Raw genomic sequence first — 26,588 nt, forward strand, 5'->3', positions numbered from 1 at the left:
CTTCAGCACTTGGCGGTCCCGTTCTGTGAGCTTGTGTGGCCTACCACTTCGAGGCTGAGCCGTTGTTGCTCCTAGACAGTTCCACTTTACAAAAACAGCACTTACAGTTGACCAGGGCAGAAATTGGACGAACTGACTTGTTGAAAGTCACTGAGCTCTTCAGTAAGGCCATTCTACTGCCAATGTTTGTCTATGGAGATTGCATGGCTGTGTGCTCGATTTTATACACCTGTCAGCAACGGGTGTGGCTGAAATAGCCGAATCCACTAAATTGAAGGGTTGTCCACATATCTTTGTATATATAGTGTATGATTCATGCTTTAAGTAATGTGTAACAACTATTGTAAATAATCATGTGTCCCTGGGTGGGATCGAACCATGTCTCAAAAAATGGCAGAAAAGGTCAAATAGGGTCACCGAAATTGTGCTACGGCTATACACAACTGGCCCGCGGGAACCAGAGGCAGATGCTTACGCCCATCTGCCATCCCTGTCCACAACGCCTTCATCTTCCAATGTCCTCAAACGAATACGGACTGACCTGCTTGATACAAAAGTGTATGGTGATGCCCAACTCGCCGCAGCACAAATATCTCTTATAGTCAACTCTTTAAACAATGCCCAAGACGCTGCCAGACCCCTGGTGGAGTGGGCGTGTACACTGTTAGGTAACCCTTGCCCCTTGCTGCTATATACCATGGAGCTACCTCCACAATCCAGTGGGAGAGACGCTGCTGAGAGAGCACCCTGAACGAGCTGAATTAGCAAAACAGACAAAGAGTTGGTCACTTAACCGGATCTATCCCGGGTCCATTCAATGTACGTGGTAAAGCTTGACCGGACACAGGACATGTAACCTCTGTTGTGCTTCAGAAGCAAAAGGAAGAGGTGAAAAGGGAAATAGCTCAAAAGCTAAGGACCTGTAGGACATAGCCATGACTTTCAGGGCGAAGGCCACATTTGGACGCAGCGCCACCTTAGAATTGCCCGGGGCAAACTGAGTACAGGAAGGGTGCACGGATAACGCGTGGAGGTCCCCAACACGTTTAGCCGAGGCCTAAGCTATGAGCAGGGAGGTTTTGTAGGAGAGGATCTTCAGATCCACTGACTCCAGAGGCTTAAAGGGGGCCTCACACAGTGCCTCCAAAACCAGCACCAAGTCCCATGTGGGTGCAATAGGTTCAGAGACCGGACTGAGACGACGTACACCTTTCAGGAACCGCATCATCAGGGCATGAGGCCCCGGTGAGGTTCTGTCAATTCCCACATGACACGCTGAGACAGCGGCCATGTACACTTTTAAAGAGGAGAATGCTTCAAAAGCTGCTGTAGGAACATAATGTTGTCCCTCACAGAGCACTGAAAAGGAGCAAGTCCTTTATCTTGGCACCAGACCTCAAACGCTTGCCACTTATTCGCATACAGCCCTCTCGTGGAGGGCGCCCTTGCAGACTGAATGGTAGCAATAACATTCGGAGGTAAACCTCTAGCCATCAGATTGGCCCTCTTATGGGCCAGGCCTATAGGAACCAAATCTCTGGCCTTGCTTGCCAAACCTACCCGTTTGCCTGGGACAACAGGTCCGTGCGCAACGGGAGTTTCCACGGGTCCCCGCATAAAAGGCCAATGATCTCGGCGAACCAAGGCTGCCTGGGCCAACGGGGAGCTACAAGAATCAATGGTAAGCTCGCCCGGCGCACCCACTCTAACATGGGATGAATCAGCACCACTGGCGGAAATGCGCAAAGGCAGTTCCGAGGCCACTGGTGCGCCAGAGCGTCCGTACCCAAAGGGGGCACTCGGGTCCCTCATCGAGAAAAATAGACGACGCTGCTCGTTTTCTTGTGACGCGTAAAGATCTACATTGGCCCTGCCAAACATTTCCCATACCTAGAAGCGCCTCCACTCCTGAGAGAGAGGGTCCCACCTGGATAAAAGGTCTGTACCCCAGTTGGTTACCCAAAGCGAAAGCATGTGTCCACTTCTCCCCAGCAATAGGGAGCGAGCCAAGGTTAGGAGGGAGAGAGACAGAGTCTCTCCCCATCTTTTGATGCACGCCACCACTGACATATTGTCGGTTCTGACCAGCACAAGCTGACCCGACAAAAACAGGGGGAAGAGCCTGAGCACCAGATACTCCGGGTAATTGACATGCAGTGTCCATACCCCCCGAATCGAGTTGCCTTTGTACAGCACATCCCACCCTCGTCGGGCTGTATCACCGCCTGGTACGGCAACTGCACCCCCCGCAACCGCAGGGCTCTCCAGAGGGTTGTGCAGTCTGCCGAACGAACTACCTGCCCTCCTGGACACCTACAGCATGTCACAGGAAGGCCAAAAAGATCATCAAGGATATCAACCACCCGAGCCACTGCCTGTTCACCCCGCTATCATCCAGAAGGCGAGGTCAGAACAAGTGCATCAAAGCTGGGACCGAGAGAATGAAAAACAGCTTCTATCTCAAGGCCATCAGACTGTTAAATAGCCATCACTAGCACATTAGAGGCTGCTGCTGCCTATTGAAATCACTGGCCACTTTAAGAAATGGAACACTAGTCTCTAATAATGTTTACATATCTTGTATTACCCATCTCATATGTATATACTCTATAATATTCTACTGTATCTTAGTCCATGCCGCTCTGTCATTGCCTGTCCATATATGTATATATTCTTAAATTCCATTCCTTACTTAGATTTGTGTGTATTGGGTATATGTTGTGAAATTGTTAGATATTACTTGTTAGATATTACTGCACTGGTGGAGCTAGAAGCACAAGCATTTTGCTACACCCGCAATAACATCTGCTAAACATGTGTATGTGACAAATAAAATTGGATTTGATTTGATTTGATCTGTCGTGATCACCTTGCAGGATATAACTCAGCCCATGTGTCTGAGTTGTGTGTCTGAACATGGAGAAGGAACACTTTTCATCGAACTCGCATACAGGAGACAACACTTTTAACACCCGTCAACACTGTGGAACTCGGTTGGAAAATGTTTATATGCCTAGGTTTGCCTAAAGCCCGGCCCACTCTGGGTACACAGGCTCTGGTGATCAGTGACCCAAGGGGTGCACGTTTTGTTTTTTGCCCTATCACTACACAGCTGATTCAAAGCTTGATGATGATTTGAATCAGCTGTGTAGTGCTAGGGCAAAAACGTGCACTCCTTGGGGTCCCAAGGACCAATTTTGGGAATCCCTGTATAGGGACAAGTGAGCTACAGGCAGGAATCAGCAATGAATCCCAGTCATGAGCCACCTGTGGGGGATGGGCGCCGCCTTGTGGACAGTGACCCAACCTGTCACTCTCACCCTGGGGAGATTGCTATAACCTTTGAACCCTGTGAACACCGTGGAACACGGGGTAAGAGAGGGAACAGCATTAAACATGGACAAGCTTCCAACATACGTTGTGCTTCCGTGAGACTGTATAGCCTGCATGAAGCCCGGCCCCTTTACGGGCACAGGGGGCTCTGGAAATGGCTGACGTAGTACCCCTTTTGCCAAACATGGGGGCACTGTTGTCACAGTAATGTTTTTGTGGAGGGGCGTACTGGTCACTCAGACCCTTGCCAAGACCCCTAGCTCCGGGGGTTGCCCCAGCCAAGTGCTCGGGGTGCTGCTTCTTCATCGGATGTGCAAACACCGTTTCCTTCACTCCCTCCAACTCCAGGAACTCAAAATAGGAATGGGGTTGCCATAACGCCGGGGAAAGTTAATACGTTTCACTCACCAGAAGTTAAGCATGTTAGCGCTCGTTTAGCTAGCCTGGTCTCGAAAGTCCATGTAGGACCCGATTACCAAGGTGGGACAATACCCTTCATCAACAAGTCTGGGAAGAGAGGCAAGCAGTGCTTCACGGAGGCAGACACAGGCGGCGGGGGATACCCACCGAACCTGGCCGCCCTCTCTCTTCGAGTAGCCTCCCGTAACCGGCAAACAACGCGCACGGGAGTCGGGTTGGGCGCAGGCAGCCACGGCAAACCCCATGCCCAGGCAGCCAAGACATTTGTTCCGACCACCAAATCCATCGCCTCTTCCTGCAGGTACCGGCATCCAGGAAAGGAAAGTTAGTTGTGATTAGAAAAGTTGTGAGAACAAGTACAACCTCCAGGACACAATGTCCAGGGGGTGAGCATGCTCTACCACTAAGGGACAGTTTAGTTGGCGCATTTTCCATTTTTGTATTTTTATTAGCGTAAATCGTTCCTGTTCACACATATGATATTTTAGTCATTTATTAGATGCTCTTATCCAGGGCGACTTACAGTTAGTGCATTCATCTTAAGATAGCTAGGTGGGACAACCACATATCACAGTCATAGTAAGTACATTTTCCTTAATAAAGTAACGTTAGCTATCAGCAAAGTCAGAGTTAGTAAGGGGGAACAAAGTCACGTGCGCGTGTTAGCTGACATGGGCTAGTTGATCTGGACATTTCTGACAAGTTATAAATAGCTCTCTAAAGTATGCAATGATTGACATGACAAGAGGAAAACCAATGATGCACTACCACATTTAGAAATTGCATCTAAATGCATTCTACTATTACAACTTTCAAGAGTAAGTTGAAAACCGGACTGAGTTCCTTTAAAAATAAATGGTTCGCTCCTACAGACAGTGAGTAACGGGCCGTGGCTTGCTATATTTACATTTACATTTACATTTTAGTCATTTAGCAGACGCTCTTATCCAGAGCGACTTACAGGAGCAATTATGGTTAAGTGCCTTGCTCAAGGGCACATTTACGTCATTTAGCAGACGCTCTTATCCAGAGCGACTCACAAATTGGTGCATTCACCCTATAGCCAGTGGGATAACCACTTGACAATTTTTTTTTTGGGGGGGGGGGTAGAAGGATTACTTTATCCTATCCCAGGTATTCCTTAAAGAGGTGGGGTTTCAAATGTCTCCGGAAGGTGGTGAGTGACTCCGCTGTCCTGGCGTCGTGAGGGAGCTTGTTCCACCATTGGGGTGCCAGAGCAGCGAACAGTTTTGACTGGGCTGAGCGGGAACTATGCTTCCGCAGAGGAAGGGGAGCCAGCAGGCCAGAGGTGGATGAACGCAATGCCCTCGTTTGGGTGTAGGGACTGATCAGAGCCCGAAGGTACAGAGGTGCCGTTCCCCTCACTGCTCCATAGGCAAGCACCATGGTCTTGTAACGGATGCGAGCTTCAACTGGAAGCCAGTGGAGTGTGCGGAGGAGGGGGGTGACGTGAGAGCAAAGCAGGCAGACAAGCAACGAAGCATTCAGTCGTATTTCTCTTTCACAATCAAAGGAAGCCCCGCCGTAAAGCAGGGCATCAAAAAATTAGTTGATACTCATAATGTTCCTCCCCACGGAAATCTTTAGTAAAAGGCGAAAGATTTATGCGATCTGAAGAGAAACCAGAGTGTACTAATTCGTATAAAGTAAAATTGGAAAGGGATTCACGGACATGACATTCCCTATAGCGGTAAAAACGAATCTCGGCACCAATAACCAGATCTCATGCCCTGTTCAACGTGTCCAGTCATAAGCATGCATTGCAGAATATTAGGATAGTATAAATATATTCCTGTTATAAAATATTACAGTAAGAATCAACAATTATTTCATATGAGGTGCATGATGGGTAACTTCCTACGCATGCGCAGTTGAATTTTCACTAGAGATTCTTGTTGGTAGTACTTTAGTGCTGATTTCGCCTTCCATTACATTTATTTGTCACAGGCGCCGAATACAACCTTACCGTGAAATGCTTACTTACAAGCCCTTAACCAACAATGCAGTTCAAGAAATAGAGTTAAGAAAATATTTACTAAATAAACTAAAGTTACAAAAAATAATATAGAAAAAAAAAGTTACACAAGAAAATAACAATAACGAGGCTATATACGGGGGTACCGGTACCGAGTCAATGTGCGGGGGTACAGGTTAGTCGAGGTAATTTCTACATGTAGGTAGGGGTAAAGTGACTATGCATAGATAATAAACAGCCAATAGCAGCAGGGGGGTCAATGTAAATAGTCCAGGTGGCCATTTCATTAATTGTTCAGCAGTCTTATGGCTTGGGGTAGAAGCTGTTAAGGAGCCTTTTGGTCCTAGACTCGGTGCTCCGGTACTGCTTGCCGTGCGGTAGCAGAGAGAACAGTCTTTGACTTGGGTGACTTTTTGGGCCTTCCTCTGACACGCCTAGTTTATAGGTCCTGGATGGCAGGAAGGTTGGCCCCAGTGATGTACTGGGCCGTATGCACTACCTTCTGTAGCGCCTTACGGTCAGATGCCAAGCAGTTGCCATACCAGGCGGTGATGCAACCGGTCAGGATGCTCTCGATGGTGCAGCTGTATAACTTTTTGAGGACCTGGGGACCATTTTTACATTTTAGTCATTTAGCAGACGCTCTTATCCAGAGCGACTTACAGTTAGTGAGTGCATACATTATTATTTTTCATACTGGCCCCCCGTGGGAATCGAACCCACAACCCTGGCGTTGCAAGCGCCATGCTCTATCAACTGAGCTACACAGGACCGATGCCAAATCTTTTCAGTCTCCTGAGGGGGAAAGGGTGTTGTCGTGCTCTTTTCACGACTGTCTTGGTTTGTTTGGACCATGATAGTTTGTTGGTGATGTGGACACAAAGGAACTTTAAACTCTCGACCCGCTGCCCTACAGCCCTGTCGGTGTTAATGGGGGCCTGTTCGGCCTGCCTTTTCCGGTAGTCCTGTAGTCCTTTGTCTTGCTCACATTGAGGGAGAGGTTGTTGAGCCTGTCAGAGGTTCTGGAATCAACCATGTATAATCATTAAAAACCAGCTTCAGTTCCAAAGAGAAAAATGGCAATGTAAAAGGCAAGGTTCTTCTGCAAATAATAATTATCCCCATGAGAACTTGGAAAGTTTAGCATATAACTTCTGTTTCAAACAAGTTTTATTAGAGCAGAGGTATAAATGTCTAATAACATTTTTTGGGACATATATTACAACATGGACATACAAAAATTACAACAGACAAGAGTTTGACACATTTAAACAAAATGGATACATCAAAAACACTGATGTGGTTTAAGTATTTATATCAGGGTTGCCATGCCCATGCAAATAATGTACTAAAAACGATGAATTCACATGATGAATATAAGATAGAGCATGCATGTAGTAGGCCTCTCGATGTCGAATCTCACTAGGCCACTCCAGTGTAGAGAAACACATCTGTCACCTGTAGTAAACATTTTTTTCAAGAAAACAGTAGGCTACTAAGGTTGCGTTTAGACAGGCAGACCAATTCTGATATATCTTTCCACTAATTGGTCTTTTTACCAATCACATCAGATCTTTTCACATCAGATCTTTCTCAGAGCTGATCTGATTGGTAAAAAGCCCAATTAGTAGGAAAAAAAGATCAGAATTGGGCTGCCTGTCTAAACAGCCTCACTGACCTTTAGTTCCACTTTTTGTTCCAATGTGAACACTTTATGTCTGTAACCGTCCAAAATCATGTTAATTCAGGTGTTACATCACCTGCATCTTGTCAGCATCTGAAAATTGCAAATTAAATGACTGATCGCTGGCTCCGATTGCTCAGATTAGTAGAGGGTTCAATCCTAAATAGAATATATGTATAAAATTAATACCATAGGCCTTGCCAACTATGCTTGCCTACTATCACACGTAATCGCCATACAGAGTATCATGTAACCAAAGTACCCAATTCATATCCACATAACTAGGCTACAACATAGCAGCAGAAACCATGTTTACGGATATTTGTCACACACATTATCTTTGTGTATGCTGTGCAGTGAGCACCTATGTTTTGCTGTTCTTGCCTGGTTAAAAATCGTATAATGTGATGTGGTCCCATCCTGTATTTAAAGGCCCAGTGCAGTTAAAAATGTGATTTTCCTATATATATATATATATATATATATATATATATATATATATATATATATATATATATATATATATATATATATATATATATGTGTATATATATATATATATATATGTGTATATATATATATATATATGTGTATATATATATATATATATATATATATATATATATAGTTAGACTTGTCCTAAAAGAGCATAAAACGTGAAACGTGGGCAACAAGACACATTCCACAAGTTCTCAAGTAGTGAGATCACTTTAATAAGTCACAAAGATGGTTGGAAAATGGCAGATGCTACAAGGAGCAGGGGTACAACCAGACAGAAACATTGTACAGTATTCCGTACCAAAACTGGCAAATACAGGCATCTCTGCTATATACTGGAAGGCTGTTTTATAAGATCAAACCTCTGCTTTCCATTCTGGCTAAGTAACTCACATCACATGGTGCTGAAACTGCAATTCCTGAGTCACTTTAAAACACTACCATCAAGGTGTCTTCAGTATATGACAAATTATCACAATATTTTAGAAAAAAATATAATAGGCATATGATGGAATTTAAGACTCCCTAATACTCTGTTCACATAGAAAACCATGTAGCAGCACTATTCAAAATGTAACTTTGGAAAAAGTATGGAATGTATACTTCATGATTATCATACATATATATATATATATAGTCAGGTCATCATCATGGCACAACAGTTTCACGTTTTCAGTCAAATCTTTGTTTCTCAATTCTCTTCAAGGTATATACAGTGTACAAAACATTAGGAACACCTTCCTAACATTGAGTTGCACCCACTTTTTGCCCTCAAAACAGCCTCAATTCGTCGGGCCATGGACTCTACAAGGTGTCGAAAGTATTCCACAGGGATGCTGGCCCATGTTGACTCCAATGCATCCCACAGTTGTGTCAAGTTGGCTGGATGTCCTTTGCGTGGTGGACCATTCTTGATAAACACGGGAAAATGTTGAGCGTGAAAAACCCAGCAGCGTTGCAGTTCTTGACACACTGTAAAAATACATGTATTTCCTGACCTGGGGTATAAATGTAAACAGAGGTTGTTTAGGGCCTTTTTGTAATAGCCACCTAAATGCTTTCACGTATCACCTTAAAACGTTATAACAATGCGTGAGAAAACACAAGGCAATTCAGTTGAATAGTGGCGATGGCAGCTATTTTAGTAGAAGTAGTCTATCTGGTCACAGTAAAATAAATAGAGAAATAGTTGCTTGACTTTTTACAATTCTGAACATGCAGATTAGTACTAGACGTACTTCATAAAGATAGAGAATAGCATGGTGATGGTCACAACACTAATTGTAATTTTAAGTGCAAGTTCCATGCAAATCAGGATTTAGATTTTATACTCATGTGCACATACACCATTTTTTTTGTACTTCATATTTTCCTTCACAAGGCAATTTAACACATTTTGCCATGGGGTGAAAAATACAAAAATGGGTAACCAGACTGTAATAGCAAGTTTGGTGACAATTTGTGTTCCTTTGGGGATGGAAATGCATTCCAGTCTGCGCCTCAACCGAGGATGATGGTCTACTCGCCCTATCCCAGAGAGAGGCATGGGCATCTTATTCTTTGATTGGCTTTGCTGTATCATTTAGTCATCAGTTCATACATATAGTCTTTGTCCTCTTAATATCAAAATAAGGCAAGTTTCACACAAATAATTATATTTTTGTCCCTGACAGTGGAATTTAAATCAATTCTGCAGTCTGTGTCCCGTTCTGCTGACCCCAATGGCAGAGGGTGGTATAGCATCATGCATTTGAGTGAAGGTGTGGACGCGCTAGCCCGATCAGATGGCCTTGATGTCCATGAGGTGGCTGTGCTGGGTTCCCTGCCTCTGGGCCTTGACGTCCTGCAGTCTGCGACCGTGGAGGGTGAAGCGGGACCAGGCCAGTAGCTGCAGCAGGGCACAGGAGATGGGCACAAACACTAGCAGGTAGAAACAGCCCTGGCGCAGTGGAACAGTGGAGCCTGCTTGGCCTGAGACAGGGGATGCCATTGCTGCTACAGAGTCCTGTATGGAGTTTCTCTCAAATATATCGTAGCCTGGAAATAAAGAAAGAGAATAAAGAATAGGCATGAATGCGTGGGAATCCGCCTAGAGTAAGGTTAGTGAAATTGGTTTGATTCTAGTTCATTCACAGTGACTGATTTCTGCATCTTCGAGGAGCCTTTATTTAAATGCTTTATATATTTAAATTTAAATATTTTGTGCTTTTGCCCCTCTGCCCATGTATACCTGTGTAGACACACAGCAGCCAGGTGCCGATGAGAGGAGCAAAGGTCTGGCCAGGCTTGGTCACAAGGGCCACCATGCCGAAGAGCAGCGCTGACGCTGCCTGCTGGCGCCGGTTCACCACAAAGTCCTCGTCCACCAGATCTGTGATGACCAGGTTCAACAGCTTGCAGGTGCCCTCCGTAAATACCCGGTTACTTGGGAGGGGGAGAAGGAGCACAAGAGTATAAGCATATTTCAGAGCCATTACTGAAGTATTGTCAACACCGTTTCCAATTTTGCCTCAACGTCAGCAAGACAAAAAGGAGCTGATAGTGGACTACAGGAAACGGAGGACCGAGCATGCCCCCAATCACATCGATGGGGCTGTAGTGGAGCGCGTTAAGAGCTTCAAGTTCCTCGGTGTCCACATCATTAAGGAATTAACATGGTCCACACACACACACACACACACACACACACACACACAATACAGTCGTGAAGAAGGCACGACATCGCCTCTTCCCCCTCAGGAGGCTGAAAAGATTTGGCATTGGCTCTCAGATCCTCTAAAAGTTCTACAGCTGCACCAATGAGACCATCTTGACTGGCTACATCATCGCTAGGTATGGCAACTGCTTGGCATCCGACCGCAAGGCTCTACAGAGGGTAGTGCGTACGGCCCAGTACATCACTGGGGCTGAGCTCCCTGCCATCCAGGACCTCTATACCAGGCGGTGTCAGAGGAAGGCCCTAAAAATTGTCAAAGACTCCAGCCACCCAAGTCATAGACTGTTCTCTCTACTACCGCATGGCAAGCGGTACCGATGCACCAAGTCCGGAACCAACAAGACCCTGAACAGCTTCTACCCCCCCACTGAGTTACAGTTCATATAAGGAAATCAGTCAATTGAAATAAATAAATTAGGCCCTAATCTATGGATTTCACATGACTGGGAATACAGATATCCATCTGTTGGTCACAAAGTTACATCTGTTGGTCACAAAGGAAGGGGCGTGGATCAGACAGTCAGTCAGTATCTGTGGATCAGACAAACAGTCAGTATCTGGTGTGACCATTTGCCTCATACAGCACAACACATCTCCTTCGCATTGAGTTGATCAGGCTTTTGATTGTGGCCTGTGGAATGTTGTCCCACTGCTCTTCAATGGCTGGGCTAAGATGCTGGATATTGGCAGGAACTGGAACCTGCTGTTGTACACCTCGCTCCAGAGCATCCCAAACATACTCAATGGGTGACATGTCTGGTGAGTATGCAGGCCATGGAAGAACTGGAACATTTTCAGCTTCCAGGAATTGTGTACAGATCCTTGTGACATGGGGCCGTGCATTATCATGCTGAAACATGAAGTGATGGTGGCGGATGAATAGCACGACAATGAGCCTCAGGATCTCGTTATGGTATCTCTGTGCATTCAAATTGCCATCGATAAAATGCAATTGTGTTCGTTGTCTGTAGCTTATACCTGCCCATACCATAACCCCACCATGGGCCACTCTGTTCACAACATTGACATCAGCAAACCACTCACCCACACGTCTGCCATCTGCCCGGTACAGTTGAAACTGGGATTCATCCATGAAGAGCACACTTCTCCAGCGTGCCAGTGGCCATCGAAGGTGAGCATTTGCCCTCTGAAGTCTGTTACGACGCGGAACTGCAGTCAGGTCAAAACCCTGGTGAGGACGACGAGCACGCAGATGAGCTTTCCGGAGACGGTTTCTGACCATTTTTGCAGAAATTCTTCAGTTGTGCAAACCCACAGTTTCATCAGCTGTCCAGGTGGCTGGTCTCATATGATCCCGCAGGTGAAGAAGCCAGATGTGGAGGTCCTGCGTCGTTACACGTGGTCTGCAGTTGTGAGGTCAGTTGGACATACTGCTAAATTCTCTAAAACGACGTTGGAGGTAGCTTATGGTAGAAAAATAAACATTAAATTCTCTGGCAATAGCTCTGGTGGACATTCCTGCAGTCAGCATGCCAATTGCAAGATCCCTCAAAACTTGAGATTTTTATTTTATTTCACCTTTATTTAACCAGGTAAGCCAGTTGAGAACAGGTTCTCATTTACAACTGCGACCTGGCCAAGATAAAGCAAAGTAGTGCAATAAAAACAACACAGAGTTACATATGGGGTAAAAAAAACAAAGTCAGAAATACAACAGAAAATATATATACAGTGTGTGCAAATGTAGCAAGTTATGGAGGTAAGGCAATAAATAGGCTATAGTGCAGAATAATTACAATAGTATTAACACTGGAATGCTAGATGTGCAAGAGATGATGTGCAAATAGAGATACTGGGGTGCAAAAGAGCAAAATAAATAACAATATAGGGATGAGGTAGTTGGGTGGGCTAATTTCAGATGGGCTGTGTACAGGTGCAGTGATCGGTAAGGTGCTCTGACAACTGATGCTTAAAGTTATTGAGGGAGATAAGAGTCTCCAGCTTCAGAGATTTTTGCAATTCGTTCCAGTCATTGGCAGCAGAGAACTGGAAGGAATGGCGGCCAAAGGAGGTGTTGGCTTTGGGAATGACCAGTGAGATATACCTGCTGGAGCGCAGACTACGGGTGGGTGCTGCTATGGTGACCAATGAGCTAAGATAAGGCGGGGATTTGCCTAGCAGTGATTTATAGATGGCCTGGAGCCAGTGGGTTTGACGACGAACATGTAGTGAGGACCAGCCAACAAGAGCGTACAGGTCACAGTGGTGGGTAGTGTATGGGGCTTTGGAGACAAAACGGATGGCACTGTGATAGACTACATCCAATTTGCTGAGTAGAGTGTTGGAGGCTATTTTGTAAATGACATCGCCGAAGTCAAGGATCGGTAGGATAGTCAGTTTTACGAGGGCATGTTTGGCAGCATGAGTGAAGGAGGCTTTGTTGCGAAATAGGAAGCCGATTCTAGATTTAACTTTGGATTGGAGATTCTTTATGTGAGTCTGGAAGTTGAGTTTACAGTCTAACCAGACACCTAGATATTTGTAGTTGTCCACATACTCTAGGTCAGACCCGTCGAGAGTGGTGATTCTAGTCGGGTGGGCGGGTGCTAGCAGCGTTCGATTGAAAAGCATGCATTTAGTTTTACTAGTGTTTAAGAGCAGTTGAAGGCTACTGAAGGATTGTTGTATGGCATTGAAGCTCGTTTGGAGGTTTGTTAACACAGTGTCCAATGAAGGGCCAGATGTATACAAAATGGTGTCGTCTGCGTAGAGGTGGATCTGAGAGTCACCAGCAGCAAGAGCGACATCATTGATATACACGGAGAAAAGTGTCGGCCCAAGAATTGAACCCTGTGGCACCCCCATAGAGACTGCCATAGGTCCAGACAACAGGCCCTCCGATTTGACACACTGAACTCTATCTGAGAAGTAGTTGGTGAACCAGGCGAGGCAGTCATTTGAGAAACCAAGGCTATTTAGTCTGCCAATAAGAATGCGGTGGTTGACAGAGTCGAAAGCCTTGGCCAGGTCGATGAAGACGGCTGCACAGTACTGTCTATTATCAATCGTGGTTATAATATCGTTTAGGACCTTGAGCGTGGCTGAAGTGCACCCGTGACCAGCTCGGAAACCGGATTGCATAGCGGAGAAGGTACGGTGGTATTCGAAATGGTCGGTGATCTGTTTGTTAACTTGGCTTTCGAATACTTTCGAAAGGCAGGGCAGGATGGATATAGGTCTGTAGCAGTTTGGATCTAGAGTGTCACCCCCTTTGAAGAGGTAATGTGGCATTGTGTTGTGTGATAAAACGACACATTTATGCAGTGGTGGAAAAAGTACTCAATTGTCATCGAAAATGACTCAAGTAAAATTGAAAGTTACCCAGTAAAATACTACTTGAGTAAATGTTTAAAAGTATTTGGTTTTAAATATACTTAAGTATCAAAAGTAAATTGAATTGCTAAAATATACTTAAGTATAAAAAGTAAAAGTACACAGTCCCAGTCAAAAGTTTGGACACACCTACTCATTCCAGGGTTTTTATTTAATTTGACTATTTTCTACATTGTAGAATAATAGTGAAGACATCAAAACTAGTAACCAAAAAAAAGTGTTAAACAAATCAAAATATATTTTATATTTGAGATTCTTCAAAGTAGCCACCCTTTGCCTTGATGACAGCTTTGCACACCCTTGGCATTCTCTCAACCAGCTTCATGAGGAATGCTTTTCGAACAGTCTTGAAGGAGTTCCCACATATGCTGAGCACTTGTTGGCTGCTTCTCCTTCACTCTGCGGTCCAACTCATCCCAAACCATCTAAAATTGGGTTGAGGTCGGGTGATTGTGGAGGCCAGGTCATCTGATGCAGCACTCCATCACTCTCCTTGGTCAAATAGCCCTTACACAGCCTGGGAGGTTTGTTTTGGGTCATTGTCCTGTTGAAAAACAAATGATATTCCCAATAAGCGCAAACCAGATGGGATGGCGTATCGCTGCAGAATGCTGTGGTAGCCATGCTGGTTAAGTGTGCCTTGAATTATAAATAAATCACAGACAGTGTCACCAGCAAAGCACCCCCACACCATTACGCCTCCTCCTCCATGCTTCGCGGTGGAAACCACACATGCGGAGATCATCCGTTCACCTTCTCTGCGTCTCACAAAGACACGGCGGTTGGAACCAAAAATCTCAAATTTGGACTTATCAGACCAAAAGGACAGATTTCCACCGGTCTAATGTCCATTGCTCGTGTTTCTTGGTCCAAGCAAGTCTCTTCTTCTTATTGGTGTCCTTTAGTAGTGGTTACTTTGCAGCAATTCGACCATGAAGGCCTGATTCACGCAGTCTCCTCTGAACAGTAGATGTTGAGATGCGTCTGTTATTTGAACTCTGTGAAGCATTTATTTGGGCTGCAATCTGAGGCTGGTAACGCTAATGAACTTATCCTCTGTAGCAGAGGTAACTCTGGGTCTACCTTTCCTGTGGCGGTCCTCATGAGAGTCAGTTTCATCATAGCGCTTGATGGTTTTTGCGACTGCACTTTCAAAGTTCTTGAAATGTTCCGGATTGACTGACCTTCATGTCTTAAAGTAATGATGGACTGTCGTTTCTCTTCGCTTATTTGAGCTGTTCTTGCCATAATATGGACTTGGTCTTTTACCAAATAGGGCTATCTTCTGTATATCACCCCTACCTTGTCACAACACAACTGATTGGCTCAAACGCATTAAGAAGGAAAGAAATTCCACAAATGAACTTTTAACAAGGCACACCTGTTAATTGAAATGCATTCCAGGTGATTTGAAGCTGGTTGAGAGAATGCCAAGAGTGTGCAAAGCTGTCATCAAGGCAAAGGGTGGCTACTTTGAAGAATCTCAAATATAAAATATATTGATTTGTTTAACACTTTTTTGGTTACTACATGACTCCATATGTGTTATTTCATAGTTTTGATGTATTCACTATTATTCTACAATGTAGAAAATAGCCAAAATAAGGAAAACCCTGGAATGTGTAGGTGTGTCCAAACTTTTGACTGGTACTGTAAATCATTTCAAATTCCTGATATTAAGCAAACCAGATGGCACAATTTTAACATACGTTCGTTGCTGCTTATTAACTATCCTGTTGCCTAGTCACTTTGCCCCTACCTGTATGTGCGTGTCTGACTCAATAGCCTCGTGCCCCTGTGCATCGACTCGGTTCTGGTACCCCGTGTATATAACATTTACATTTACATTTTAGTCATTTAGCAGACGCTCTTATCCAGAGCGACTTACATTATTGAATTTTTTTTTTCCTACCCCCTGTGGGAATCGAACCCACAACCCTGGCGTTGCAAACGCCATGCTCTATCAACTGAGCTACATCCCTGCCGGCCATTCCCTCCCCTACCCTGGACGACGCTGGGCCAATTGCGCGCCGCCACATGGGTCTCCCGGTCACGGCCGGCTACGACAGAGCCTGGATTCGAACCAGGATCTCTAGTGGCACAGCTAGCACTGCAATGCAGTGCCTTAGACCACTGCGCCACTCGGGAGACTACAATGAGATAAAGTCATAGTGGAAATATAACCATGTATATAACCATGTCATTGCTCATTGTGTATTTATTCCTCATGTTATTATCTTTCTATTATTTGTCTCTCTGCATTGTTGGGAAGGGCCCGTAAGTAAGCATTTCACTGTTAGTCTACACCTATTTTTTACAAAGCATGTGACAAATAAAATGTGATTTTGATTTGATCTGCTAATATACAATACTGTGGAATATGCAACAGATTTTCCCAAGCAGGAGTTTAGAAGGGGGGGAAAAAAGGAGAAGCAAAAGAAACCTGCTGGGCTAAAAAGGTCAAGGCATTTATATAAAGGCCCAAACCAACAGAGAAAAGCCTCTCCTCCACTATGACTTTATCTCATTGTGGTCTATGAAAACAATGGCACTGTGCCAAGGGGACTAGTGGTAGGCTGCACCCAGCCCCATGTTGATAAAGGGATTGGTTGGTTGGCTGACACACAACACCCAGCCAGGCCCAATGCAAACAGAGCCACACAAAACTGCTGGGTAAGCTGGGAATCTTCATTGATTTGCTCAGCTTCGACAAGTATTGGAAAAACACATGACACTGGGTCCTTGATATGAAAATAACTTCCATGACTTGAGTACATGACCTTGATATGTAAAATGAAATATAAAAATGTGTTGCTTATGAACATTTCTAGCAAACTATGTTAGTATTTTACATTAGCATGTAATGTACAGTATTCAATTGAATGAGGAAAGTGTGTGTGTGTGTGTGTGTGTGTGCGTCAGTACCTGGCGATGAAGATGCACAGCAGGTAGACCTGGTCGGCCCCGGCCAGCAGCATGGCCACACTGAGAGCCAGCTTGACCACGAACAGCCAGCGGATGACCGTGTAGACCCCGTAGCGCTGACACAGGGTCAGGAAATACAGGTTGTTCAGGTGGGGTGCTATGTAGGAGATCCCTGTGAGTAGTCGTCGAGAGCAGCTGTTAGTGGACTGGGTAACACTTTATTTGGATAGTCTGTAGAGCATCTACAGATGGATGATCGATCTACAGACTGAGTAACATTTCAACTAACCATCTACTAACCCTAGCTCTAACCCTAACCTTAACCCTTATCCTAACCCATACCCTTATTCTAAACCTAACCTTAACAAGCAGTTGCTTATCAACAGATAGATTGTTGATAGTATGACCATCTGTTGAGCATATACAGATGGAAAATCCAGACTATCCAAATAAAGTGTGACCGTGGACTGAAAAGCCACATTTATTAATGTATGTAGACAAGTGATAAATTGTGTTTCCTCACATTCTAAGAACTAATCCTTCCAAAAATTTAAACAGATAAAAACTAATAGCCTGGTCCCAGATCTGTTTGTGCCGTCTTGCCAACTCCTATGGTAATTGTCAGGCCAAACGTGACAATGGCCATAGAAATTGGCAAGACAGCACAAACAGATCTGGGACCAGGGTATGAAACTAAGCCCATTCTATACATGAGGCCCTTCCCTTGTCATGGTGCATATATCCAGCAGTACTGGTCTTACCCAGCAGAATGGAGCCGGTGGAGGCAGAGATGCTGTCAGAGAGGAGGTGCTCCAGGAACAGAGGGAAGAAGTTGTTGTTGAAGTGACAGTGAAACACCTGGACCAGGTTCATAGAGGCGAACCACATGAAGTTTCTGTGCTTGGAGAGCTGCCTTAGATACTCTCCTAGAGTGACTGGCTTCTCCTGCTGGGTCAGAGGGCTCTGGCCAATACTTAACCTGAGAGAGAGGACGGGGGGATTACATTTACATTTTAGTCATTTAGCAGACGCTCTTATCCAGAGCGACTTACATTATTTATTTATTTTCCTACCCCCTGTGGGAATCGAACCCACAACCCTGGCGTTGCAAACACCATGCTCTATCAACTGAGCTACATCCCTGCCGGCCATTCCCTCTCCTACCCTGGACGATGCTGGGCCAATTGCGCGCCGCCCCATGGGTCTCCCGGTCACGGCCGGCTACAACAGAGCCTGGATTCGAACCAGGATCTCTAGTGGCACAGCTAGCACTGCAATGCAGTGCCTTAGACCACTGCGCCACTCGGGAGATTAGTGAAAGGACAACCAGTGTAACATCAAACACACACACACACAACCCAGGGGATTGAGTCTGTAACCTGTGCAGGTGTTACTGTTTATCTCCCTGCCCTACAGACGGAATGAGTGTGTGCAAACTGTGCATGAATTCTATTAGCTCACATTACAGCCCCACTATAGTCTCTTTAAAAATCCCATATGCCTGGCATAGACACCACAGGGGTAGAAAGATTAAACGGCTGATTTGAGGCCATAAGGTGAGTTGTGGGAAGCAAACCAAGAATGGGTGTCGTTGTTCAGTTACCACTTGCAGTGTATAATGTAAACCAAGTGCTTCTCAAGTGCATACATGATGAATGATAATGTCACCTACTCCTTGAGTTTCACCGCCTCGTCCTCCCTCAGGCACGCCTCTTTCTGAAAGCGGCTCTTCAACAGGCGCGACACGGCGGTGAAGCCCAGAGCCGAGACGGCCGCCAGCGCCACGCAGAACAGCCGGAACGAGTAGAAGTTACCCTTGTCCCAGACGCAGTAGGACAGGAAGACAGAGAGCGAGCCCAGGGCACTGAACAGAGAGCAGTGGAAGTTGAGGCGCGTGCGGTCGTAGGCCGACACGGCCAGGTCGGCCAGCAGGGCGTTGTGGTTGAGGTCCACCACGGTGAGGAAGCCGTCGTACAGGCACAAGCACACCAGGAACTGGAGGCCCGGCCGCGCCCACGACACCCAGAAGGCCAGGAAGGAGAGGGCGAACAGGGGGCCATTCCTGGAGAGGGCAGCCAGCCGCTTTAGTACCACCTCTGGGTTGGAGATCTGGGGGCCAGACCTACGATGGAGGGGAGAGAAGAAGAAAAAAAGGCTAGTGCAACAGTAAAGAAACTTCTACCACTAACTGTACTTTCAAGACAGAGTGTGAAAAAGAGAGAGCTACACCATTGATTTGAGGAAAAATATTAAAAGAGAACGTCTTACTGTGGGGAGCTGAGGAAGGAGCGGTCACTCAGCCAGCCGAAGAGAGGGTCATTCAAGCTGTTCCATATCAGGAACACTGTCTGTGTGGGACAGAGAGTCAGTGGTGGAGGAGTTAGTATAACAGTAGGGTTAAACATCCTAACCCACAAATATTATAATAACCTGTGGAAGGCAGGAACTGTCACTCACCTCTCCGACCCAAAAGGAGAGCTTGTCGATCTTATAAACGGAGACAAATGTCTCCACGTAGTAGAGCAGGAAGACGTTGTGCAGGATGGAGACAAACAGGGCCAGGGAGCCGTACAGGACTGCAGTGGGGACACCAGTGGAGACAGCTAGCCTGCAGCCCCAGCCCCTCCTGCCCATTCTTCTTACTCAGTCTCTCTGCTGTTCTGTTCTCCGCCGCCACACCACACTCATTGAGTCATCTCACAGACCAGGGGGCTGGGGCTATGGGCACCACCGTACCCACTCCTGCCAGGGCAAACAAGAAACATGTCAATAACAATTTGGAGGGCAGACTAAATGTTGATGTGTGAGGTGGGTTTGGCTAGGTTAATGTACAGAGTGGGAGAAGAGCCAGCTTGAGCAAATAGACATGAAGGAGCAAGAGTAACACATCCTACTTACAGTGCATTCGGAAAGTATTCAGACACCTTGACTTTTTCCACATTTTGTTATGTTACAGCCTTATTCTAAAATGTATTAAATAAATAAAAATCCATCAATCAATCTACACACAATACCCCATAATGACAAAGCGAAAAACAGTTTAGAAATGTTTGCCAATTTATTAAAAATAAAAAACAGAAATACCTTATTTACATAAGTATTCAGACCCTTTGCTATGAGACTCGAAATTGAGCTCAGGTGCATCCTGTTTCCATTGATCATCCTTGAGATGTTTTTACAACTTGATTGGAGTCCACCTGTGGTCAATTCAATTGATTTGACATGATTTGGAAAGGAACACACCTGTCTATATAAGGTCCCACAGTTGACAGTGCATGTCAGAGCAAAAACCAAGCCATGAGGTCGAAGGAATTGTCCATAGAGCTCCGAGACAGGATTGTGTCGAGGCACAGATCGGGGGAAGGGTACGAAAAAGATGTCTGCAGCATTGAAGGTCCCCAAGAACACAGTGGCCTCCATCATTCTTAAATGGAAGAAGTTTGGAACCACCAAGACTATTCCTAGAGCTGGCCACCCGGCCAAACTGAGCAATTGGGGGAGAAGGGCCTTGGTAAAGGAGGTGACCAAGAACCCGATGGTCACTCGGACACAGCTCCAGAGTTCCTTTGTGCAGATGGGAGAACCTTCCATAAAGACAACCATCTCTGCAGCACTCCACCTATCAGGCCTTTATGGTTGAGTGCCCAGACGGAAGCCACTCCTCAGTAAAAAGGCACATGACAGCCCGCTTGGGAGTTTCTCAGACCATGAGAAACAAGATTCTCTGGTCTGATGAAACCAAGATTGAACTCTTTGGCCTGAATGCCAAGCGTCACGTCTGGTGGAAACCTGGCACCATCCCTAAGGTGAAGCATGGTGGTGGTAGCATCATGCTGTGGGGATATTTTTCAGCGGCAGGGACTGGGAGACTAGTCAGGATCGAGGGAAAGATGAACAGAGCAAAGTACAGAGAGATCCTTGATGAAAACCTGCTCCAGAGCACTCAGAACCTCAGACTGGGGCGAAGGTTCACCTTCCAACAGGACAACGACCCTAAGCACACAGCCAAGACAACGCAGGAGTGGCTTCGGTACAAGTCTCTGAATGTCCATGAGTGGCCCAGTCAGAGCCCGGACTTGAACCCGATCGAACATCTCTGGAGAGACCTGAAAATAGCTGTGCAGTGATGCTCCCCATCCAACCTGACAGAGCTTAAGAGGATCTGTAGAGAAGATCGGGAGAAACTCCCCAAATACAAGTGTGCCAAGCTTGTAGCGTCATACCCAAGAAGACTCGAATCGCTGCCAAAGGTGCTTCAACAAAGTACTGAGTAATGGGTCTGAATACTTATGTAAATGTCATATTTCCGTTTTATATTTTAATAAATTTGCAGCAATTTATAAAAACTTGTTTTTGTTTTGTCATTATGGGGTATTGTGTGTAGATTGAGGGGGGGAAACTATTTAATCCATTTTAGAATAAGGCAGTAACGTAACAAAATGTGGAAAAAGTCAAGGGATCTCAATACAAAAATATAAACGCAACATGTGAAGTGTTGGTCCCATGTTTCATGAGCTGAAATAAAAGATCCCAAAAATGTTCCATACGCACAAAAAAAAAGCTTATTTCTCTCAGATTGAGCACAAATTTGTTTACATCCCTGTTAGTGAGCATTTCTCCTTTGCCAAGATAATCCATCCACCTGACAGGTGTGGCATATCAAGAAGCTGATTAAACAGCATGATCATTACGCAGGTGCACCTTGTGCTGGGGACAATAAAAGGCCACTAAAATGTGCAGTTGTGTCACACAACACCACAGATGTTTCAAGTTTTGAGGGAGTGTGCAATTGGCATGCTGACTGCAGGAATGTCCACCAGAAAATAATGTTTGTTTCTCTACTATAAGCCACCTCCAACGTCGTTTAGCCTCACAACCGCAGACCACGTGTAAGTAACCACACCAGCCCAGGACCTCCACATCCGGCTTCTTCACCTGCGGGATTGTCTGAGGGGGTGCTGAGGCACATTTCTGTCTGTAATAATGCCCTTTTGTGGGGAAAAACTCATTCTGATTGGCTGGGCCTGGCTCCCCAGTGGGTGGGCCTATGCCCTCCAAGGCCCACCCATGGCTGTGCCCTTGCCCAGTAATGTGAAATCCATAGATTAGGGCCTAATTTATTTATTTCAACTGACTGATTTCCTTATATGAACTGTAACTCAGTAAAATCTTTGAAATTGTTGCATGTTGCGTTTATATTTTTGTTCAGTATATATATATATATATATATATATATATATATATATATATATATATATACATACACACACACACAGAGTTTGTCCACTTCACCTTCAGACCATTTTATTGGTAAGATACACGTTAATGTAAAAGTTTAATTTTTACATTAACGTACACCTATAATAATTACACCTATAATAATTTGAATTATGAATTATGAATACTCCTACTGTATTCATTAAGTGAGAGTGAAGTTATGAGCAGTAGCTGAGCCTGAGGCTGCATCCTACAGTGGCTTGCTTAAGTATTCACCCCCCTTGCCATTTTTCCTATTTTGTTGCCTTACAACCTGGAATTAAAATTGATTTTGGGGGGGGGGGGGGGGGGGTTGTATCATTTGATTTACACAACATGCCTACCACTTTGAAGATGCAAACTATTTTTTGGGGTGAAACAAACAAGAAATAAGACCAAAAAAAACAGAAAACTTGAGCGTGCATAACTATTCACAGCATGATGCTGCCACCACCATGCTTCACTGTGGGGATGGTGTTCTCGGGGTGATGAGAGGTGTTGGGTTTGCGCCAGACATAGCGTTTTCCTTGATGGCCAAAAAGCTCGATTTTAGTCTCATCTGACCAGTGTACCTTCTTCCATATGTTTGGGGAGTCTCCCACATGGCTTTTGGCAAACAACAAACGTGTTTGCTTATTTTTTTCTTTAAGCAATGGCTTTTTTCTGGCCACTCTTCCGTAAAGCCCAGCTCTGTGGCGTGTACGGCTTAAAGTGGTCCTATGGACAGATACTCCAATCTCCGCTGTGGAGCTTTGCAGCTCCTTCAGGGTTATCTTTGGTCTCTTTGTTGCCTCTCTGATTAATGCCCTCCTTGCCTGGTCCGTGAGTTTTGGTGGGTGGCCCTCTCTTGGCAGGTTTGTTGTGGCACCATATTCTTTCCATTTTTTAATAATGAATTTAATGGTGTTCCGTGGGATGTTCAAAGTTTCTGATATTTTTTTATAACCCAACCCTGATCATTACTTATCCACAACTTTGTCCCTGACCTGTTTGGAGAGCTCCTTGGTCTTCATTGTGCCGCTTGTTTAGTGGTGTTGCAGACTCTGGGGCCTTTCAAAACAGGTGTGTATATATATACTGAGATCATGTGACACTTAGATTGCACACAGGTGGACTTTATTTAACTAATTATGTGACTTCTGAAGGTAATTGGTTGCACCAGATCTTATTTAGGGGCTTCATAGCAAAGGGGGTGAAGACATATGCACGCACCACTTTTCCGTTATGTGTTTTTAATATTTTTTGAAACACGTTTTTTTTTTTTTTTTTCACTTCACCAATTTGGACTATTTGTGTATGTCCAAATAAAAATCAATTTAAATTACAGGTTGTAATGCAAGGGGGATGAATACATTTGCAAGGCACTGTAAATGGCACCCAATTCCTTACATAGTGCAATACTTTTAACCAAAACTATGGGTCATGGTCAAAAGTAGTGCACTATATTGGGAATAGGGTCCCATTTAGGATGCTTCCTTAGTTTCTCCTGAGTCTCCTCTGGCCTAGGCCCAGCTGTATGACAGGATGGTGTAATCCTATCCTCCAATTATTGTGATTATAGGGTCTTTCTTTCATGATACTAACTCCACCTCACTGTTCTCATAAAAGCCTTTGGCTGGCCACCTTTACACAGGAAGAGAGCCACAATGGAAAAAGCACTGAATCTCTTGACACTCACATTCTAGCTTTTGGTATTTTTTTGTTCTATGGTTGGTTCTGAGGCACACTAAGGAAAGTACCCTAAGTTCGAGAGTGTTCTGTTATGTTGAATCACTTCAGCAAATCATTATATAATCTGTTATTTGTCAACTGGGTGGAGCGAGTCTGAAAGGCATTGCCTGGAAAGCTTAAGAATGTATTTTTCCATTATTTTGTGGTCTGGTGGTTTACTACTACTGCTGTAGTTTTGAGATCTGAAGTGAAGCCTAGAGGTTCCCCACTATTACCCAGCATGATTCAGCCTTTAGAACACAAGTCTCACACATGGCATCCAATGGGAAAACAAATATTTTTGATCATGCCTAGGCTCTGGCTCCACACCTGCCTGCTAGCTGCTACACCACACAAGCCCACACATGCCATAGCCCTGTCCAAGCATTACTTATATGCCATTCAACAGAAAACAGTGAAATCAGCTAACTTACAAAAACAAAATTCTAAACAATTCATTTTTTTCTCTGACAGGTTCTCAGCAGAGAAACTGCACACAGAGTTCTGATTAGGCCAAATGTCTACAAATAGGCCTACGAGTACAGCAAATGACAGCTGTGTCTGATCCCATCAGATCCGTGCAGTGGAGCAGAACGACTCGCTTCTCTGCACTGTATAGTATTACATCTCACCTAATCTTCTGGGAACAGGTAGCAAAGTAGTTTGTGTACAGTATAGTTCAGTAAACCTCTAACTAGGGCCGAATCTAGTTATAGTGGATGCAAGGGCAGCTCTCTCACCTGCCTGCCAAGACTGGAGTGGCTTCTTGGCAGAGAGAGCAGGTAGACTGGCAGAGGGCTGTGCACCTGTTGTGTTCTCTTCTATACACAGCTAGTTCCTCACACTGTGTTAGATACTGTGAAAGCGCGTGGGACTGTGGTCTGATACTTGATCTCTGGGGCTGGGCGGATGAACGAATAGACCTCTAGGAATAGGCAGCCAAGCGTTCTCTCCCACTCTCACCACTATTGTTCGACCCCACTTCCGAGAGAAACACTCACTCTCACGTTCCTAATGAAAGTTGCTATATCAATACTGGGTGATTATCAGCCAGTCAATGCAGTGGTTCGGTAGCTATATATATATATATATATATATATATATATATATATATATATATATATATATATATATATATATATATATATGTTACCTAACTAGCTATCTAAATCTAGTTAACTAGTGAGATAGCTGTACACATACAGATAGCTAGCTAGCTAGTTACACAATATATAGTTGCGGCCCCGTATCAGATTTGTCCAGTCCTTCTACAGGTTAGATAGCTAACGTTAGCTGTATTCGCTCCATCAGCTGTCGTCGAGACGTCCAAACATAGGTCGGTAGCTAGCGTAGGCTAACCAGTACACCAGCGAGTTAACTAGCTAGACCTGTGGTTAGACCAATCACCTAACAAAAGGGAAGATGTACTTACCATTATCATTGAATTAAGCATCGGAAACTAATGGGAAACCTTGCTAATCAATACAAGTTCAAATAGGCGGCTGCAAGCCACAGCTTACGTTAGTACACGTCACAACAAATGACTATTATTCAGCCACGCCCTCTAGGCTGGTCACGAATCGGGGTTTCCGAAGAGAGGAAGAGGCGACGCGAGAGGGTTTACTCTGCCCAAATGTGTCCACGTTAAGCAAGTTAGGAGTTTCTGTATGGGTGGGATTGAGAGTGTCGAATCAAGTCAAGATAAAAATGAATTGCTATTTTGATACGTGAGGCATATTTTATCTTAAAGAAGTTTCGCAATGCTTAGGTTGTTACGAGTGTACTGATATAAGTGTGATGCACGTGACATCCCGGCAACTTTGCGAAAAAACACTTTAAATCGGAGTTGTCCCTGTTGAAATTCGAGACCGGCTATGCATATTCATGAGACTAGAATCTCACTCTCCATTGAATACAGGCGGTTGACGTCAACACATCGAATATTTAAAATAGTATTCAAATCACGAGATGTATCCACCAATCCAAAGACAGCAATAGGCGGGCACTTAACAACCTTCTGTGGACAATGAATCCGATTGTTAGGGCGGAGACACAAGCATCTCGTCTTTATACCCAGTATCTCTAAATTCCCTACTCATTCTTTTGTGGTATGACAAGGGTTATATCGCCACCTAGAGGAGCGCTACATCCCAAGGAGTTCATGCTGATTGTACGGAGATTGTGACAGCCGGTTAAATGGCGTCCCTTGACAAGACAAGAACAAGATGTATGTCAGGAGAAGTGCAGTATTATCATAAGGAGACTTATACTTGGAATACGGAGGCGGAATGGAGGGAAAAGAGAGGCAGAGGAGGTCTAAGAGAGAGTGGGAGGAAGAGGGTGAGCTTGAGTCGGTTAAAAATGGCGGGGAAAAGGGAGATGGTTTGTTAAAGAAGTATAGTAGAAAGTGTAAGCAGAGTGAGTTGAAGACAGGAGGAGAAATGGAAGTGAATGAGGGCGAAGTATTGGAGGTGGTAGGTGTGGTGAAGTTCTTGGAGCCCGAGGCTTGCACTGAGGGTCAGGATAAAGATGGGTCTGTGATAGTAGGAGTGAAGTTTTTGGAAAAAGTGGACCCTTGCCTTTTGGCTGATCCATTTGTGGTTTCAGGGTGGGTGAAAACAGAGTTGGGTGCTGTGGAATCGGTGAGGGTAACCAGAAGTGGTCTTGTTATAATTGTTTGTGTTTCTGCTGGTCAG

The 26,588-nt window shown here is 44.8% G+C and overlaps 1 protein-coding gene across 1 annotated transcript; it reads right to left on the reverse strand.

Moving 5' to 3' along the window:
- Positions 1–8,118: 8,118 nt before the first annotated feature.
- Positions 8,119–25,414, reverse strand: LOC311101018 (transmembrane protein 180-like). The gene is made up of 8 exons (XM_084142026.1): positions 25,325–25,414; positions 19,384–19,668; positions 19,195–19,274; positions 18,599–19,048; positions 17,688–17,905; positions 16,927–17,098; positions 10,162–10,355; positions 8,119–9,968 (listed from the first exon to the last, which is right to left on the reverse strand). The coding sequence occupies exons 2-8, from the start codon at positions 19,558–19,560 to the stop codon at positions 9,712–9,714; spliced, it is 1,548 nt and encodes a 515-aa protein (XP_083998152.1). The 5' UTR covers positions 19,561–19,668; positions 25,325–25,414; the 3' UTR covers positions 8,119–9,711.
- Positions 25,415–26,588: the final 1,174 nt, after the last annotated feature.

This window comes from Coregonus lavaretus (genome assembly GCF_964263955.1).
Source record: "Coregonus lavaretus genome assembly, chromosome: 25".
NCBI lineage: Eukaryota > Metazoa > Chordata > Actinopteri > Salmoniformes > Salmonidae > Coregonus > Coregonus lavaretus.

Bases quoted from the DNA above. Each gene is read 5' to 3' on its own strand.
- LOC311101018 (XM_084142026.1), bottom strand. From the start codon at position 19,560: ATGGGCAGGAGGGGCTGGGGCTGCAGGCTAGCTGTCTCCACTGGTGTC. The intron at 17,099-17,687 runs GTAAGACCAGTA...GACTACTCACAG, and splicing joins CACCGGCTCCATTCTGCTGG to GGATCTCCTACATAGCACCC. The intron at 9,969-10,161 runs GTATACATGGGC...CTTTATTTCCAG, and splicing joins GCTGCTGTGTGTCTACACAG to GCTACGATATATTTGAGAGA.